At 33.7% G+C, this 18,511-nt stretch overlaps 1 protein-coding gene across 1 annotated transcript in view; it reads left to right on the top strand.

Annotated features, from left to right (window-relative positions):
• Positions 1–18,511, top strand: part of Acf (ATP-dependent chromatin assembly factor large subunit) — a 34,460-nt gene that overhangs the window by 9,068 nt on the left and 6,881 nt on the right. The window contains exons 8-22 of the mRNA XM_080163161.1: positions 258–415; positions 841–868; positions 1,463–1,555; positions 1,980–2,075; positions 6,585–6,799; positions 7,223–7,360; positions 8,105–8,423; positions 8,717–8,905; positions 10,895–10,969; positions 11,323–11,436; positions 15,069–15,195; positions 15,522–15,832; positions 16,086–16,180; positions 17,095–17,245; positions 18,111–18,260. Coding sequence (XP_080019287.1) covers positions 258–415; positions 841–868; positions 1,463–1,555; positions 1,980–2,075; positions 6,585–6,799; positions 7,223–7,360; positions 8,105–8,423; positions 8,717–8,905; positions 10,895–10,969; positions 11,323–11,436; positions 15,069–15,195; positions 15,522–15,832; positions 16,086–16,180; positions 17,095–17,245; positions 18,111–18,260 — 2,259 coding nt within the window. The remainder of the gene's footprint in view (positions 1–257; positions 416–840; positions 869–1,462; positions 1,556–1,979; positions 2,076–6,584; positions 6,800–7,222; positions 7,361–8,104; positions 8,424–8,716; positions 8,906–10,894; positions 10,970–11,322; positions 11,437–15,068; positions 15,196–15,521; positions 15,833–16,085; positions 16,181–17,094; positions 17,246–18,110; positions 18,261–18,511) is intronic.

Below are 18,511 nucleotides of genomic sequence, written 5' to 3'. Positions count from 1 at the left end.
GTCGACAAAAATCAAAAAGTTTTTTCGTATGTTATTTTCACAGTAGCTTTTTATGATTTTAGGTTAGGTTAGAATACACAATCCGCCAAAAAATAAACAAAAACCCGCAATCCGCGGATTAATCCGCTTTTTATTGGGCGGATTTTTGTAAGAATCCGAATCCGACCCAAAAATTCGGCGGATTGCCGACCCTAGTTAGTATACTGTCTTTTTAAACCATTGGACGTCTTTTTCTTTACACCTAATATTTTTTTAAGGATTGGAACAAGAGACGAGAAGATTTGGAGTGCGAGGACTTGAAAGAGTTGCCCAAGCCGGAGCCAATCCACTGCCATATTCCAAACCAATATTTTGGAGAATTTATTTCCCTACTCGAGTTTCTCAACTCTTTCTCAGAAATTCTACGCGTCGAGGAAAGTTTAAACAAAAATTCATAAATGTTGAATAGTTATTTATCACATCGTATTATAGACAGCTTTCTGCGGATATAGAATTGTACAGTTATAACATTAAACCCAGTGTTTTTTTTCTAGCTCCGAGATGCCGAAGGCACCGGCTAATCTTATGATAGTACATTTTTATATTATAGAAAACTATATTTAATTCGATGCTCTATACAATTTTTCAGTATGTCTGAGAATCCACCGGACATTAATTGGTTTCGAAGCCATACTGGAAAGAATTGTCCGTCACAAAAATTCATTGTTGAAAAGATTTTCTTTTAATTTGTTCATTATACAATACATAATAATACACAAATATCTATAAGTAGAAAAAAATATATTAAATATTATAGCTTATGGCTACATTTTAATAAATTTGTTTTAACTGTTTACAGGACAGTTATCCTGGAGGCATGACATTCAAGGTAACCTTATTTTCATGATTACTATTGGTACAGGGAAAAGATAATGGGAGAAAAAAAGGGGAGGGGGGAAGTTTTGACTTATTTGCGTAAACCTGGTGAATAGGCTTTATCTTTGGACTGAGAGGATAGGTTATTAAAAATAAAATCATTCTTATATGATGATTTTTTGTCCAAAGATAAAGCCTATACACCAGGTTTAAACAATTGTCAAAACTTCCCCCGCCCACCTTAATTTTTTTTAAACAGCTTGTGAACGAAGGAGAAAGAAAGATGAGTAATTTATAATGCAGAAATTTTCTTAATAATCATAATGGCCAATATATTGATGTATATTGTACATATATCCCTAATGTTAATTTTAATACACAAAATATACTACTGTAGATTACAATTAGTGGTTGAAACTTTTTGACACTTAACCAATCAAAAATAAAATCCATTAATAGTTCCTAAAGTTGTTCAGCCAAAATAAGAAAACGCTGTTTTAAAACTTTGGGTAATAAACAGCCCATTGTCCCCTCACTCAGCATATAGACATTATCATACCTTAGATTTATATTAGCTGCGCTAACAACGAATATATCTTTTTTTCAGGAGTTTGAGAGAGCTCTTGTTGAGAAGGAAATACCAGATGGCGCATTCTTTGATATTCTCAGCTTCATGCTCATCTCAGTTTTTGATCTTCAGGTATGTAAAACATTTTCCAATGCGGCTTCGAAACCGATTAATATCCGCTGGATTAGATCTGGTTCTCAGCCATACTGAAAAATCATTGATAGCATCGTATTACACACATTGGTAGCTTGAGCCTTTATAATCTTGTAATTTTTCGTTTTAATATCCGCGGAATGCTGGCTATAATACAGTGCAATAAATAAATTAAACATCTAAAAAATACTGTTAATCCTCAAACTTTTCCGAAAGTTGCTTTAAAATTTTAATATTTACTAGGTATGTTCTTCATTCATTCACTATTATACAAAAAAGCATACCTACTATTTTCAAATAAGATATCCCTTCGTTTTATTCATAGGTACCTACATAAAAAGAAACCTAATTTTCCTTCTGAATGGCCAATTTACCGAAAATCTCTCAATTAATAATATTTTAGACTGAAGAAATGGATGAGGCTAAGGCCGCAAAAGATGAATCAGTTCTTGATGAAACTGACAGAAATGTTCTTGGCAAGGATGAAGAAACTGCACAGGTAAATATTAACAGGATTTAAATATCAGACTGGCCAGAGTGTACGTTTTGTACGTTACGCATCGAATCTGTGTACGTTCTGGACGTTATTTTGATATGTGTACGTAACGTATTTTGAAATTTGTATTTTTGTACGTTTTACGTTTTTTTAAAAAATAATAAGAATCAAATATTAGCAGAAAAGTAATTTGTATGTTTTGTACGAAAATTTTTGCAAAAACAATAGGTGTATTATTTAAATAAATTCAATAATATCTTCAATTTTCATAGAACAAAAATATGTATGTAAATTATGCATATATGTTATTAGAACTTACAGTTTAAATTTATGGATTTGAAATATATGTCTTATAGATATAGTTTAAACTATTGAACAGAAAGAGATATGCAGTTGACTAAATTCAAGTTTAAATGCATTTCATGCTACTACCCCTTTAATAGATTTTACGATAATTTTTTTCAAATTCTTTATATACTAGGTTAAATTTTCCGAGATATCATATGGTGCACAGTGTAGGATTAAGAAGTCTTATTTTTTGGTATCTTCAGTTTTTAAAGAATAAGAATCAAATATAAGTATAAAAGTATTTGTATATTTATTTGTATTTGTACAAAAAGTATTACAAAAATAGTATATTATCTATAATGCAAAGTAGAATGATGTCTGTCCGTCTGCTTGTCCGTCTGTATATCAGAAGCTTAATATCTCAGTAACCACTGAACCTATTGTGCTCTACTCTTCATGGAATATACCTAATAGTCCTGTGATGGTTTTTGCTATTTTCTTTGGGGGAGGGACACTTAAAGCTTTTTACTTTCTACTAGGATTAGAGGCTTCGCCCCTAGCTTCTAGAGGCTTCGTCCCCCTCTTTTATAGAATCGTTTGTTGGAAATTTGTCCCCAAAAAAATATAAAAAAAGATTGTGATTATTTTTTTCATTTAGGCTTCGCCCCAGGGTGCGGTGGGGGTTCCCCCACCCCGCTGATTTGCATTAGTTTACAAAAATAAATTGAGGGGTGGTTGATTTTTTTTTTGGGGGGGGGGGTGGGTTTCCCACACTCTAAGAAAATAGCCTAAAACTACCACAGGACTAGTAGATATATTCCCTGAAGATTAGAATTTAGAACCCAATCTGTTCAGCGGTTACCAAGATCTTAAGCTTTAGACAGACAGGCATTGATTTACTTTGTATTAAAGACTAGTATTTTCTGAGATCTTTAGCAATAGACAAAATAACCCTATATCCTATTATATGTTTATCCTATAAATCCTTTTTTTTCTGTAACAAAGAATCTCGCTAACTGCTGAACCGACATGATCTTTGTGAGGTTGTAGGCTATTTTCTCTGTCATTCCATATCCCTTCAAGAACCTGTATTCAAATGGTAGAAAAATAGCCTAAAACCATCTCGGTAACTGTGTGAAGTAATTATGAAAATCTTAAGCATCAGACAAAAAACTTACTACTTTATTTAATAGAATATACTTAGTACGTAATAACAGGATGTATGTCTTTCTGTCAGTCTATTTGTACCGAAGGTTCTCGCTAACCGCTAAACCGATATGGTTCTCTTTTACAGGGTAGCTTCTCATAGGTCCTGGGAGAGGGTACAACCCTCCCAAGAGAAACTACTCTTAGAAAAAAATCACAACCCTTCCCCTATTTTTTCTTTCTTTTTAAAATTGAAATCAGAAATGGGGGTGGTCTACTCCCCCTTCCCTCACTAAAAAAATTATTAGCGAAGCTACTATATAATCCAGGGTGGGGAAAAACCCAGGGTTTTTTTAAAAAGCCCAACCCAACCCATAAAAACCCTTAAAACCCTGGGTTTTTATGGTTTTTTTTAGGGTTTTATTGGTTTTTTTCATTTAGGAGTCGAATACATTTGATATATTGATGAAATATTAAAGTTTATGTTGTTGTAGGTAAAAGGTAAGCAAGATTTCACAATAAACTAGATAGATAATGAAGAAAGCTGGCATTCCGATCAAATATAAACCCTTATTAGCAATAGTGCACAAAATATTCTATTAAGGGGGAGGGGAGGTAAAAGCTTCAAAACATGGAACCTACTCCTCTATTCTTAAGCTGTCAACACCCCTTCCCCCCTCCCAGAAATTATTAAGGTCTTTTCCTTTTTACAAACACTTAATAAAACCATCTGCACGCCACTGTAACTATTTCCTTTCATACATTGTTATGTTTTAGTTTAAAAAATCAATTATGATTATGTAATTTACACAATTTATATATCATCAATTTGGTAGCAAAGCGTTTTCTGAAATTAAGCTTTGAGAGAAAGTAATTTCATACATTTGAACAATAAGTAGAGCATCATTTATACAATTACTTCATATTTTTTTTATGTTTTTTAGGTAAAATTTGCTTTAAAATGTTATTAACTTATTAGGTCCTAGTTTTTGAGTAAATAGAGGTTTAATTTGTAAATTTTAACGTGAAATTTCAATGTTTTTTCAAAAACCCAAAAAACCTTGGGTTTTTTTTCAATGGGTTTTTAAAAAAACCCTGGGTGGGTTTTTTTGGGTGGGTTTTTTGTATGGCCACCCTGATATAATCACTTTGTCAGTCCGTTATGCTATCGGAGAAACGTGATTTTCTCGGCTCCTGTTTTTTGATTGAATAAGTTCACATTCTACATATTTTCATTGAGATTTGCCTTTTGGTTGGGTGCTAGATCTATTCCTAGATTTTCTTTTTTTCATGGTTTTCTCGACTTCTATTCAAGATAGACGGCTGAAATTTTCAGGGAATAAATAAATTCACATTCTACATATTTTCAAAAAGTTTCTTTAAGGTTTGTCTATTTGTTGCAGTGCTAGATCGATTCCTAGATGTATAGGTTTTTGTGATTTTCACAACTCATATTCCTGATAGACGGTTGTAATTTTCAGGGATTGTATTAGTTTTCATTCTTAATACTTCCACTAAATTTCATTAAGATTTGCTTATTGGTTGGGGGGCTGAATTTATTCCTAGATTTTCACGTTATTATATATTTTTAAAAGGTTTTGTGATTTATTTAAATAAGTTAAATGCTTATTTTTTACGACACTACTCTATAGTTTATATAGTTCCCAGATTTCCATCCATAACTTTTGAGCTTCGCTACTTAAAGATGTTGTCATCCTTGTTTTTTACTTTTTATTTTTAAACAAAAAAATGGGTTTTTGAATTCAACTCCCCCCCCCCCCCCTAATCAAGTTCCTCTAGAGGCCTCTAAGGGCGTAGTCGCTGGTCCTTATAATAGGATATACTTTGTACATAATAACAGAATGTCTGTTTGTTTGAACCAAAGAATCTTGCTAACCGATATGGTTCTCCTTAACAGGATAGCTTCTCATATGTTTTTTTTGAAGTTTTATAACTATTTTGGGGAAGAGTATCACCATCCACCCTCCCAAGAGAAATTGACTTTAGAAAAAAAACTACCTCCAAAAATGAATTTTAATTGCGAGTTTAAGTTAATTTTTTTCCAGATGTCTATCAATAACTTTTGAGCTTCGCTACTTATGTATGTTGTCATCTATGTTTTTTTTATTGAATTCAACTCTCCCCTCCTCAAGTGCTTCTAGAGGCCTTTAGGAGCGTAGACGCTAGTTCTTTTAAATAGAGTAATAGGATATCTTGTGTCTGTCAGTTCGCTATGGTTCTCCTTTACAGGTAGCTGCTAGTAGACTTAAATGTATTGATAATAGGTAACTAGGAAATTATTTAACTTATTTTTATTAGGAATGTACGTTTTTTTGTACGTTTTTTTACTTTTTTTATGTGCGTAACGTATTTTTTTTGTGTACGTTATGTACGTTTTTTATTTTCAAAATTGGCTGGCCAGTCTGAATATGGAATTTATTACATGGCCAGGGTCTAAAGGGATAAGACAATGGCTAATAAATGAATGTACATGCCCAATGATTATACACAAATTTACCCCTTTTTTACATTACAATATTTGGTTGAATTGTTTCAACACTGAACTTTATGAACCAACCAATCAAAAGGTGTAGTTTCACGAAATGCATTTGAACTTAATTTAGTGAACCGCATATATTTTGCTAGTTAATGGGTTAAACTATATTTGTATGGTATATATTTGAAAGAATTTTAATTTTCTACCACGTAGTTTTGAAAATACCAAGACTTGAAAATCGTCTTTTTGTGATATATGCAATTTAAAAAAACGATTTTCAAGTCGTCTTGATGTTTAAGAAACTACGTGGTAGAAAAACAAAATTCTTTCAAATATATGCTATATAAATGTAGTTTAACCTATTAACCAGGAAAAAATATGCGGTTCATCAATTTAAGTTCAAATGTCTTTCGTGAAACTACCCCTTTAATCGAAGTTCCCAAAGTTGTAAGTCCAACGAATAAAAAACCGTGATTATAAAACCTTGGGGACCAGTGTAATTAACGGCCAAATGTCGGTGCCCTCCCTAGATTTTACCACTATTAATTTTTACAAATAACCTTTCCTTCTCTTATCACTAGGCTATTATTCGTGCTACCGAGACCTCTAAGTACACCTCCAAGAATCTGGGCCTTGCTCTGCGCGACTGCCATCTGGACGTGTGGTCACTGACAGAGGTGCTGCGCCTCCACCTGGAGAGCTCGGGTGGCCACAGGTCTAGCATCCTGAACAACTGGAGGTATCAACAGAGAGGTGGATACAGGCTGGCCGATGATCCAGGCCTACAGTTTGTCAGGTAATGATGTCTGTTAATATTTTTTGGCTTTGTAATATCTCTGTGAATATCCAAAGATTTTTTTGTCTGTAGCCAAGGATTTCGCTACTACTGTACTGAAATGAGCCAGGGAAGGTTTTTAAGTGTTTTAGGGAAGAAATTGTCCCTATAAAAAATTCTGTTCTTTTTTCAAAGGGCGGATGTGCCACATCTTGGTCTTTTTGGTTTCAAAAAGTGACACACCGCCCCTCCACCCTCTTGAAAATGGGAGCGGAGTCCACTTCCCCTCCTATTATTTTAAGTGCCTATAGAGGTCTCTATGTAATAGCCTCTATTTTTATTAGTAATGTCGCAACAAAATAGAAAATTATCATATTTTGAAATAAACATGATAATTATTTTTTATAAAACCATCTCTTAATAACTTATTTGTTATCATTTCAGGGATGAACCCCAAATTCTGAACTCCCTCCACACAACCCTGGCTACAGAACTGGAGGTACCGGAGAAGCTAAAGATTCTCACTGTTCTCATGGATCAGATTCTAAGCTTTGCAGACGTCAGAGATGAAATTGATGTCAGGTATGTCCAAACATTTTATTGATAGGAAAATTTTTATATAAAAGTAACATGATCCCTGTCTGTCTGTCTGTCTGTCTGTCTGTCTGTCTGTCTGTCTGTCTGTCTGTTTAAAGCCAAAGATCTGGACTGATATGGTCTCAGTAATTGATGAACGATTGGATTCTGCATTTCAAAAACTTAATTTTTTCAGTACAATGCAAGTAAATTGTACAAGCACATTTTGAATGTTTCTAAAGGGGGTGTATTTGAACTATTTAAACAGAGTGGAGTGTTAATGCAACCATCTAGAGATCAGTGCGCAAATGGGTTTAAGTGGTGGGATGGGTATCAATGTAACCATCTTCTAAACAATGATTAAATGGCACTTGGAATCCAAATTTTGTTATGAAACTTGGCATGAGTAATTCTTGGTATGTTTATTTTCCCTAAATTGAAAAATTTGCGCAATGTTTATGAGATGGTTGCATTAAAACTCCCACCCCCTAATTTTAAGCTAGACTTAAAAGTTGTCTTCATTTTAGTTTTAACGTCCATACATGATTCATGAAAGCTCTAGATTTTCAAATTAAAAAAAATCTCATACAGTTAGTATTGAGAAGGCTTGAAACTCTCAGCCAATTAGAATTGAGAAGGCTTGAATAAAGCGAAATATATTTTCTACTAAGAGGTGTGTTCTTATTGTGTAGTACAGCTCTAGCCGCGCGTTTTTTTTTAGACACATTAAAAGATAATCTTTAACTTTAGAATGGACAACATGATTGAAGCACAAAAAGAGTTGCGCGAAGCTGTATTTGCCGAAAACAAAAGAATTCGCGACCAGAAGGCCGAAGACTGGAAGGAAAAAAAAGAGGAATTGGAGAAGAAAAAAATGGCCAACACCACAGCAGCAACTGCCGAGGGGGCGGAAAAGAAAGAAGTCTTGACTGACCGACAGAAGGAAGCCATAAAAGCCGACGAGGAGAAAAAAGAGAGGGAGAAAAATCGTCGGGAAGAGTTAAAAAGAGCAGAATTTTTGGAGAAAGAAAAGGAACTTCAAAGAAGCATTATTGATTATCAGAATAAGGTAATATTATTATTATACTTTCTGAATATGTTTAGCGAGTCTGCTCATGGGTCTAAAGGGATAAGACAAGATAAATTACTGTACATCTCCAATGATAACACGCAAAATTACTGCTTCTGTAGATTACAATTAGTGGGGGATGAAACGTTTAAACACTCAACTTAATGAACCAACCAATCAATATATTCAATAAAAGACAATGAATAAGAGCGTTATTATAAAAACTAATGTCTCCTCCCTTCCTTATTATAAAATATTTGAAAATTTCTAATGATCAAAATTGATTTCTTAAGGCTTCTGTGCAATGTCTGGGACGTGATCGGGCCTTCCGCAGATACTGGATGTTTGAGAGCATCCCTGGCATTTTTGTGGAGCACGATGATGATCAGATAGGCTCCTGTCTGGACGAACCAACTCCGTGGAACCCCGAGGCCGGGCCTTTGACCGAGGCGGAAGCCCTTGAAAGGGCGAAGGACATTTTGGTAAGAACTTGCCCTCTCTGGCTTTAAATGATTTAACTAGTCTATTTTCCTCAGACTGGTCGTTCTAGTTGTGCTTCTTGCAGACATATGCAGGTATGTATAGGGATAAGACAATGGTCTATAAATTGATGTTCATCCCCAATGATAATACTCAAAATTATCCCTTCTGTAGATTACAATTAGAGGTTGAAACAGGACACTCAACTTTTGAACTAACCAATCAAAATTCTATAAGTCCCTAAAGTTGTTTGGCCAACAAATGAGATAACGTTGTTATAAAACTTTGGAGACTAGTGCAGTAAACAGCCCATTGTCCCCTTCCTCCCTTGGGACATATGTGAGATTTCAGGATTTGTCTGATGTAAGATTATCAGTTCAAGTAGTATAAATCTCATAGATTATTTAATTACAGGTCTAGCGAAAGTTTAGTTTCATTTTTAATTGATTCTGAATCTTATTATGGCCATACATAATACAAATACTCTATAATTAGAGTATAAATAAAGTTAACAGTCTGATACTTTGTGTTATTTTTGTTATATTGAGATTTCAGGATTTGTCTGATGCAAGATTATCAGTTCAAGTAGTATAAATCTCATAGATTATTTAATTACAGGTCTAGCGAAAGTTTAGTTTCATTTTTAATTGATTCTGAATCTTATTATGGCCATACATAACACAAATGCTCTATAATTAGAGTATAAATAAAGTTTATTTTTGTTATATTGAGATTTCAGGATTTGTCTGATGCAAGATTATCAGTTCAAGTAGTATAAATCTCATAGATTATTTAATTACAGGTCTAGCGAAAGTTTAGTTTCATTTTTAATTGATTCTGAATCTTATAATGGCCATACAAAACGTCGAGTTTTAGAAACACAACTGCTCTATAATTAGAGTATGTCTGTTTTTGTGAGATGAGTAGCATAAAATATATTGAATGTAAGTTCCTTAAGTTGTTATGCTAACGAATAAGAAAACGTATTTATGAAACTTTGGGTACCAGTATAGTTTACAGTCCGATATCCCCTCCCTCTATGGCTAAAGATTAGTTTTCTAGTCTGTTTTACTCCAACTGGTCGTTGTAGTTGCGCTGCTGACGGACATATTTTTGTTACATTGAGATTTCAGGATTTGTCTGATGTAAGATTATCAGTACAAGTAGTATAAATCTCATATATTAGGTATTCAACTTATCAAAACTCTATGATTAAAAGTTCATTCATTACTTTTAATTTTTTATTTTAAGTCACATATTTATTTATAACATATTGGGAAGTTCCATGAATGGTACTTAAACAAATTGATTTTGATTTTGAATTTTTTATTTTCTATTGAATTTGAAAGGTGTCTTTTCTAGAATGTTTCTAATCTACATAATATTACTAATAAAAAATATAATTTTCTAATTATTAATTAAAGGTGGGGGAGGGGGGGGGGGGTAAATGCAACCATCCCATAATACCAATAACCATTTTTCAATTTCTAGTATCAGCAATTTACCGACTGAAAACGGCTGGGAGCGGCCAAGAGTATGATGTGTAGATAGGGCTTTTGAAGTTTTATGGGAAATTAGCCCCCCTTCCCCCCCCCCAAAAAAAAAACGGATAAGCCGTTAGCCGTTACTCTTTCATTTTTTTCGATTTAGGAACTATAGTCCTACCTAGCATTTCACATGCCAAGTTTCATGGATTCTAAATGTCATTTATTCACTGATTACGAGATGGTTGCATTAAATTACCCCTCTTATTTGATTTGGATTCAAATACTTTTGAGATATCGGGACTTGTCAATGCAAACAGCTGATACCGTTGGCAAGTAATGCATATCTCGAAGATAAAGTTGTCATTAAAAATGCTGTTTTATTATCATTTCCATTCAATGCTTTGCTAATGGAAAATATATTTGTAGCATTTTGAACAGTTCAATACTTAAATATTTTTACAAATTCCAAATCCTTAAAAAAATATAATATTTGATATGTTTTAGAACCGAACAAGCACCAATGTAAATCCCGAAGAAATTGTGAAAACATACGCAAAGAAGCCAGCCTTGAAACAACAGGTAAATATTTCAGGGACCTAAAGGGATAGAACAATAATGTACATTGCCAATGCTGATACACAAAATTACCCCTTTTATAAATTATAGATTTAAATTAGTAGTTGAAACATTGAAACAACCAATCGAAATTCCCTCAAGTCCCCAAAGTTGTTAAGCCAACTAATAAAAAAACGTTATTACAAACTTTGAGGACTATTGTTATAAACAGCCCATTGTCCCCTATCTCCTTTAGTCACGCAAAGATGTTCTTGCGTCCTAAAGGCTAAATCTGGTTTTATCTTAAATTTTTTTACTTTAATATTGATAATACGATGCGATAAATAACGATTAACATCATTATCCCTGTATTTTAGACAATCACCGTTAATGGCAGCATAGAGAGTGGGAAGTCTGATGAAAATAAAGAGAATGAACAGGAAAACCAACAAAAGAATGGGGAAGAGGAAAATGGAGAAAAAGAAGAGAAGGTACCTATTTTATTCATTTATTAAGATCTAGCGGCTACGCCCCCCCCCCCCCCTCCAGATGCCTCTAGGGGCTCTTGAGGTGTGTTGTGGGTTTGAATTCAACCCCCCATTTTGTATTTCAGTAAAAAAATATAAGCAAAATATTAGGGTTGGGACTCTGGGAGGAATCGAACTTCACCCCTTTGATTTTTTAAAAAGAAAAGTTTGTATGGATTATAAAACATTTTTCTAGGGGCGATTTCTCATAGGAGTGTGATAGTACCCTCCACTAAAATAGTTATAAACCTTCATAGGACCAATGAGAAGCTTCATAGTAATGGAGAACCATATCCAGGGTGACCACTGTGTACTATATGTACTTTATGTACTATATAGTCAAAATTTTGTACTATATGGTACTATATGACAAACTAGGTACTATATGTACTATATGAGTTAAAATTTTGGTACTATATGAAATTTTTTTAATATTATTTTAAAACTTATTACCAACCAAAGTATTATAATATTGTTTGTAATATTACAATGTACTTTCAGCTCTAATACATACTAATATAGAGAGTAGTGATTTGGGTATATAAAGTAAAATTATAAGCTTTGAAATATGCAATGACTCTTAAAATCACCTTGATCATATATTTTTTTGCTTCAATGATTTTTATTATTTCTTATAAGATATAAAACTCTTTTTGTTCTTCATATTTTTATGATTGCTGAAGCGGCTGAATACATAGACTAAATTTTTAATTAGTGCTTTTCTTGTATATTGCTAGATGACCAAGTTAGGTTAAGTAAAGAATGCCCTGCTGGGTTAGGGTAGGACCTTGGAGGTGTATGTATAGTAGACCGACTCAAAATGCAAAAAAGATTGGCGCACTATTTTAACCCATTTCTTATATGATATAATGACAATTGACACCAAAACAAGTGTTCTGGTAGCTTTTTTCAGCAATATGTCAATTTGATTTTCAAAAAAAAAAAAAATTTTGTTATGGCTTTATACACCTTCCTGAATTTGCTTTGAAGAGTAGGATCTACTGCAGTTCACGGTAAAATATTGCTGGTAAGCAATATTTCCAAAAATCTATGAATTTTAAAAGCTGCTAGCTGCCAAACGGCTGAATGTTCAGATCATATCCGCACACCATTTTAAGCGGCCTACGAAGGCCTACAAATAATCTGGAATAGCCAAGATCCAATTATGCACAGGGAAAGCTTCACTGAAGAAAAAACGCGTAAAATAGGTCTTTTTCGCGAATTTCTCAGCACTGCGAGATAATTATGCATTATTGATTTATGGCTATTTCAGATTATTTGTAGGCCTTCTTATGCCGCTTAAAACAGTGTGCGGGCATGATCTGTACGTTCAGCCGTTTGGCAGCTAGCAGCCTTTAAAATTTATAGATTTTTGGAAATATTTCTTACCAGCAATATTTTACTGTGAACTGCAGTAGATCCGAAGAGTATATTAAAGAATTTAAAAAAACGATTTTTTAAGATTTTGATCGCTGAAAGGGCTATCCTCAAAAGACTGACAATTTTGGATGTTTTAGCAAAATCAGCAGATTTTGAGTTATTTAAGGATAACTTTTCAAGGGTCAATATTTTTATAAACCATTTTTTGATTCCTAATCTACTCTTCAGGAAGGCAAATAAAGCCATACTTTGAAAGAAGAAAAAATTTTCTCCTCCAGAGGGAACCCTTCCCTTTTTTTTATGAAAATCAAAACTGACATATTGCTGAACAAAAGCAACCAGAACACTTTTTTGAGTATCAATAGTCATTATATCATGAAAGGAACTGGTTGGAACAGCACGCCCATTGAATTATTAAAAAAATTGGTAATTCTGAGTCGGTGAAATGTATAGGTTTAGATCCTCACTGTAAATTTTAAGTAATACCTTTATGTGCGACATCTTTAAAGGGAGCGTTGACATAAAAATTTCTCATCTGATTATCAAATCTTAACATTTTCTAAGCACATTTCACTACACTGATCAACCAAAAACGTCCTATTAACACTCACTGTCTACAAAGGGTTGAAACTCAGAGGTTATTTAAAATAATAATATCCTTTTTTATTGTGTTGGACAATAAATAACCCACTTTGGAATAATATTAGTTTACACTTTTATCAGACTGTTTATTATAAATAAATAAATAAATATAGCACCTTTATTATTTACAAATTTTTAATTAAAGGTGGGCCATCTAAAGTTACTTGGATACTAATAAAAAAAACCTGTTTCTAGCTTTGTTATTGTATTTGGTATTCAATAAAAATTATTGCTTATTTTATCAATTTCTAAGTAACTGTACATTGGTTTAAAGCAAGGATTGTATTAAAAGTCAGCTTAACTGTTGTGAAAAATAGAGAACTATGTCAAAAGTTTAGTGTTAGCTGTAGAAGGGAAAAAAGACAAGTAACCGCACATTTATATAGTCCGGAAATTTTTCCCTAATCTTGGACATACTTTGATAATCTGATGAGAAATTTTCTCGTTCACAGTCCCTTTAATTACGCAATAAATGTCCATTTTTAGGACTTATATGAAAAAAAGTCTTCTAGTGTTCGGTTCTTCCACCAATTAAAAAAATTGTTTAATGCTCCCTCATCATTTCACAAAAACCTTATTATTTCATTTTAAAAAGTCCTCAGTTTTAAGGAAAACTATTTTTGTTTAAAATTACTAGGAATATCCCATTTTTTGGGTGAAATTTTTTTTTTTTTTTTTTTTTTGGGGGGGGGGGTGGTTGTTAAGGGTGATTTCCTATCCCCTTTATATGTTTTTTTTTCTCTGCGGCTTCGCCCCACACTGTGCTTAAAACCACCACATGAACAGTACAAATATTCTCTGAAGAGTAGAGCCCAATTGGTTCAGCAATTACTTTTTACTTACAAGAAAAAATTTAGTGGGGGATATAATTTTTTTTTTTTGAGGGGGTTAGGATTTACCAACCCCACAAAAATTGCTTAAAACCACTATATGACCAGTATGTATATTCCCTGGAGAGTAGTGCCCATTCAGTTCAGCAGTTACCAAATTCTTAATCTTTAGACGGACAGACATCAAGCTTCTTTGTATTATAGACTAGCAGCTAAGTACCTAGATTCTAGGACATAACTCTGAAAATTAAATAGCCCAAAACCTACATACGACCTCAGTGAAGCTTACCTAAAATTGCTAACCCAATTGTTCAGTAGTTAATGAGATCTTAAGCTTCAGACATAAAACCCTTACTACTTTATTTAATAAGATATATAGGAACTATTTTTTAATAATTGGTACTATATGGTATTACTACATAATTAGTTAAAATTTTGGTACTATATGGTACTATATTAGTTTAAATTTTGTGTACTATATGGTACTATATGAAAATTTTTATGTACTATAAATGTCCTATATATTTGTAAATTTTGAGTGGTCACTCTGCATATCGGTTCAGCGGTTATCAGGATTCTTCGGTACCGACACACAATTTCTGTTGCATTTATATACGGTTAAAAAATTATGACATCCATTGATTTATACCTTAAAATCTAAGAGATTGATTTACTAACGTAACACTAACTTATATGATGCTTACTCTATAAAGAGCTTCGCTTAACATAAAATATATTTTTCAGAAAGTCCTTTCACCACCTTGGGGAAGGTGTGATGGAAATCAAGATTCTTGTCCAGTTCACTCAACAATCCTTCCCAGAACTCATTGGGCTGTTCTTACTAGTGTTGAACAGCTAGATGAGTTAATAGGTAAGCTTTTATAGATGTAAACCGAATAATTTCCTTTGGATTAGAACTTGTTCTAAGCCATACTGAAATATAATGTCTAAAGGAATCGTACATTTTTTATATCCGCGGAAAGCTGTTATTAATGTGATGCAATAAATAACTATTATTCTCTAGAACCAGTTCTAATCCAGTGGATATCAATAAGTTTCGAAGCCATACTGAAAAATAGTTTCTAGATGTATAATGTTTGTATGTCTTAATACAAAAGGACAGTCGTTGTTTTAATTTTAAAAAGGCACCAGTTTTTATTAAAAAAATAACAACTAATCTTATCATATTATTTTTAGACAATTTGAATCCTCGTGGTTTCCGAGAGGGCGAACTTCGCGACCGCCTCATCTCCGACAGAGAAAACATTGAGAACCACTTCAAGAAGGCCAGATTCGACATCATGACCAGGACCCAGGAGGACTTGTCGGCCGACGAGAAGAAAATGCGCGAAAATCTGACCAAAATCCGCGAGAAGAATGCCAAGTACGGCGGAGCACTGGCTCTCCCGGTGGGCACCAAAATGTCGGATGTTTTCGAGATCTCCCTGCGAGATCAGATTATGGAGTTGGAGGAAAAAATTCACATTGGTAACATTGGCGTATTAAAGGTAATCATTTCTCTTAACCATTGAAATAGTGGGGGGGGGGGGGTCTCAAATTCACTTTACATTTTATTTAGTTTTAGAAACCAAAAAAATTAAGGTTTATTTTTTTTTCATTGGCGATTTTTACCCTCTTCCGAAGTTTGACGATATCGTTACTTACAAGGAAATTCTGTCATTAAAAGGCTGTATTTGTACTTATGTAACGATATAACAGGCCTTTTATATCCTGTTGATTTCAATAACTCTGTTTCTTAAGGTATCAAGTCGAGAGGAATGGCAGACAACATTGACAACTCGTGGCTATCAGATGGGTTGCGATGAACTCAGCTGGGGCGCTGACAAAGAACACAAGTAAGTTAAAGTAGGGAGGGAGGGGACATTGGGATGTTTATTTACTTGTCCCAAAAGTTTATAATAACGTTTTCTTGTTCGTTGGCTTAATTTAGGGACTTTAGTTTAATTTTGATTGGTTGGTTCATTCAGTTGAGTGTCCAAAAGTTACAATCACTAATTGTTATCTACAGAAAGGTCAATTTTTTGTATCATCATTGGGGATGTACAATGTACATGAATGTATCTGCCATTGTCTTATCCCTTTAGATCCCTATAGTCAAAGTCTAGTGTAATTAGGCAGTTTCCTTCAAAGTGCCTAGTCGGGCACAGAATCCTTCCCTCCCCATCCCTATTAGTTCTTTGTGTGTGTTTTTCTTACTTTAGGTCAGAATAGGTTATAATAATATTAGGTACAAGAAAGGCATAAGCTCTGAAGGTTTATGGTCCTTAAAGGGGTTAGGCATTAAAATAAAATGTGGTGAGGTTTTTTGTTTTTTTTTTGTCAAGATTAGTAATGTGATAGATAATAGGAAAGTAAGATTTGGCTGTGTTATAAGATTCTCGTCTTAAGTGTTCCATGTCCAATAAATCGTAAAACTTGAGGGCCTTATTACTTCATAAATCGCTTGGTATATTGGTCCTACGACAAACCCAGGACTCCCAAACGCAGGAGTGGACACCAAACCTAACCTATTTTAGACAATCTTTTGGGTTTTTTTAAATGCCTAACCCCTGCGAGGGGCATATTTGTAGTACATTCATATCTTAACCTAAGTTAATCTAGATAGAAATACTTAAATAAATTAATATTTTAACACTCCTGCGTTTTTCCACTCCTACGTTTGGGACTCCTGCGTTTGTCCTGGAACCGGTATTTTATCTCAGCCAAAAATACAAGCAAACGCTAATACAATCATGACTAATTGTTGTAGGTTAACCCCTGAAATGTTGTTGCCCGAGACTCGTGCCAGCTCCCCTGTGGAGGACAAGAACAAGAGGACCAGCACCGGCTCCACAAACTCAACGGCCGCGGCCTCGGCCCATCAGCTGGTTGTCAAACAGCTGGCCGCTTCCATTCTTCAGGTACATATATGCATAGATAGATAGACTGATGGACAGACAGACAGATGGACAGAAAATAGATGTATTATAAGTAAGATAGAGACTATGAGATTTCAGGACTTAAATGTAGCAAAAATATCATTTCAAGTAGTATAAATCTCATAGATAAATAATTTAGTCATGATTATATAAAAAAAATACCCTTTCCTATACCTTTAGAATTGTGGACAGAAATATTATGATACAAATTAATTAAAAAATGGCGTATGTATGTCATATGGTCTATATGCTACAGATTTTTTGTTTACATCAGACCCTAGATTATTTTGTTTATTAAATGTTTTTTCTTTATTTTTTTTTCATCACTTAGACATATTATGCAGTGTCGCGCGTTTTCATCAACTTAATGTAAAACAGCCATGTTAAAACGAGTGGAACATGGCATGGTGTTAATTGTTAATATATTAATGGAAAGAGAATACGTGGATATAATGACAGGGGCAAATTTGTCGTCAATTTAAGTTTCTCTAGTGGTCATCATTTATTGGTTTTTCCATTAGGAGGGGAGGGAATGGACTGGGGGTATCGTTATTTTAGCCAGCTGGAATTATCGCTGTGAAAATCTAATGTAGTGAATTTTTCCGAGTGAGAGAGGACGATGGGCTGTTTATTACAAAATTTGTTGGTTTAACAACCTTGTGGACGTCTACTAAATTTTAATTATTAAGTTTATTAAGTTGAGTGTTCAAAAGTATCAACTACTATTTGTAATTTATAGAAGGGGTAATTTTAAGTGTCATCATTGGGGATGTACATCAATTTATCATCTTATCCCTTTATATCCCTGGAAAACAAAGCATGCTTTTATGATAGTTTTAATATCAAGGTTGGACAGATGATAAACGACACAGAGAAGTACCTGAAATACCCGCTAGGCGAGGAAGAAAAGGAGAAAAAGAAACGTCTCCGGGAGGAGGAGAAGAAACGGAAGGAGAGAGAGGCAGAGGAGGAGGAGGGAATTGTCTGCGAAGAAAAGGGAGGATTTTCAATATTAATTCATTTTTATGCACATTTTGAACGGTTTTCTTTAAGTAGGTATATAATAAACCTATTGAAATTGCAATGCTTTGGCCCATAAACAGGCACATGTTATATATTGTTACGTACAATAAGTCCTATACACAGGGGCTGTGATTCAGCCAATTAATTCTATTAGAAATTGCAGAAAGTTAAATATTTTGTTAGCGTGGAGTTGGCGTAAAACTTGTTATTTTTTATGTAGCTGAA

This window comes from Acartia tonsa, chromosome 6 (assembly GCF_053477335.1).
Source record: "Acartia tonsa isolate MP-2025a chromosome 6, ASM5347733v1, whole genome shotgun sequence".
NCBI classification, from domain to species: domain Eukaryota; kingdom Metazoa; phylum Arthropoda; class Copepoda; order Calanoida; family Acartiidae; genus Acartia; species Acartia tonsa.
Note: the sequence above shows the minus strand (reverse complement) of the source record. Positions and strands in the feature narration are given on the sequence as shown.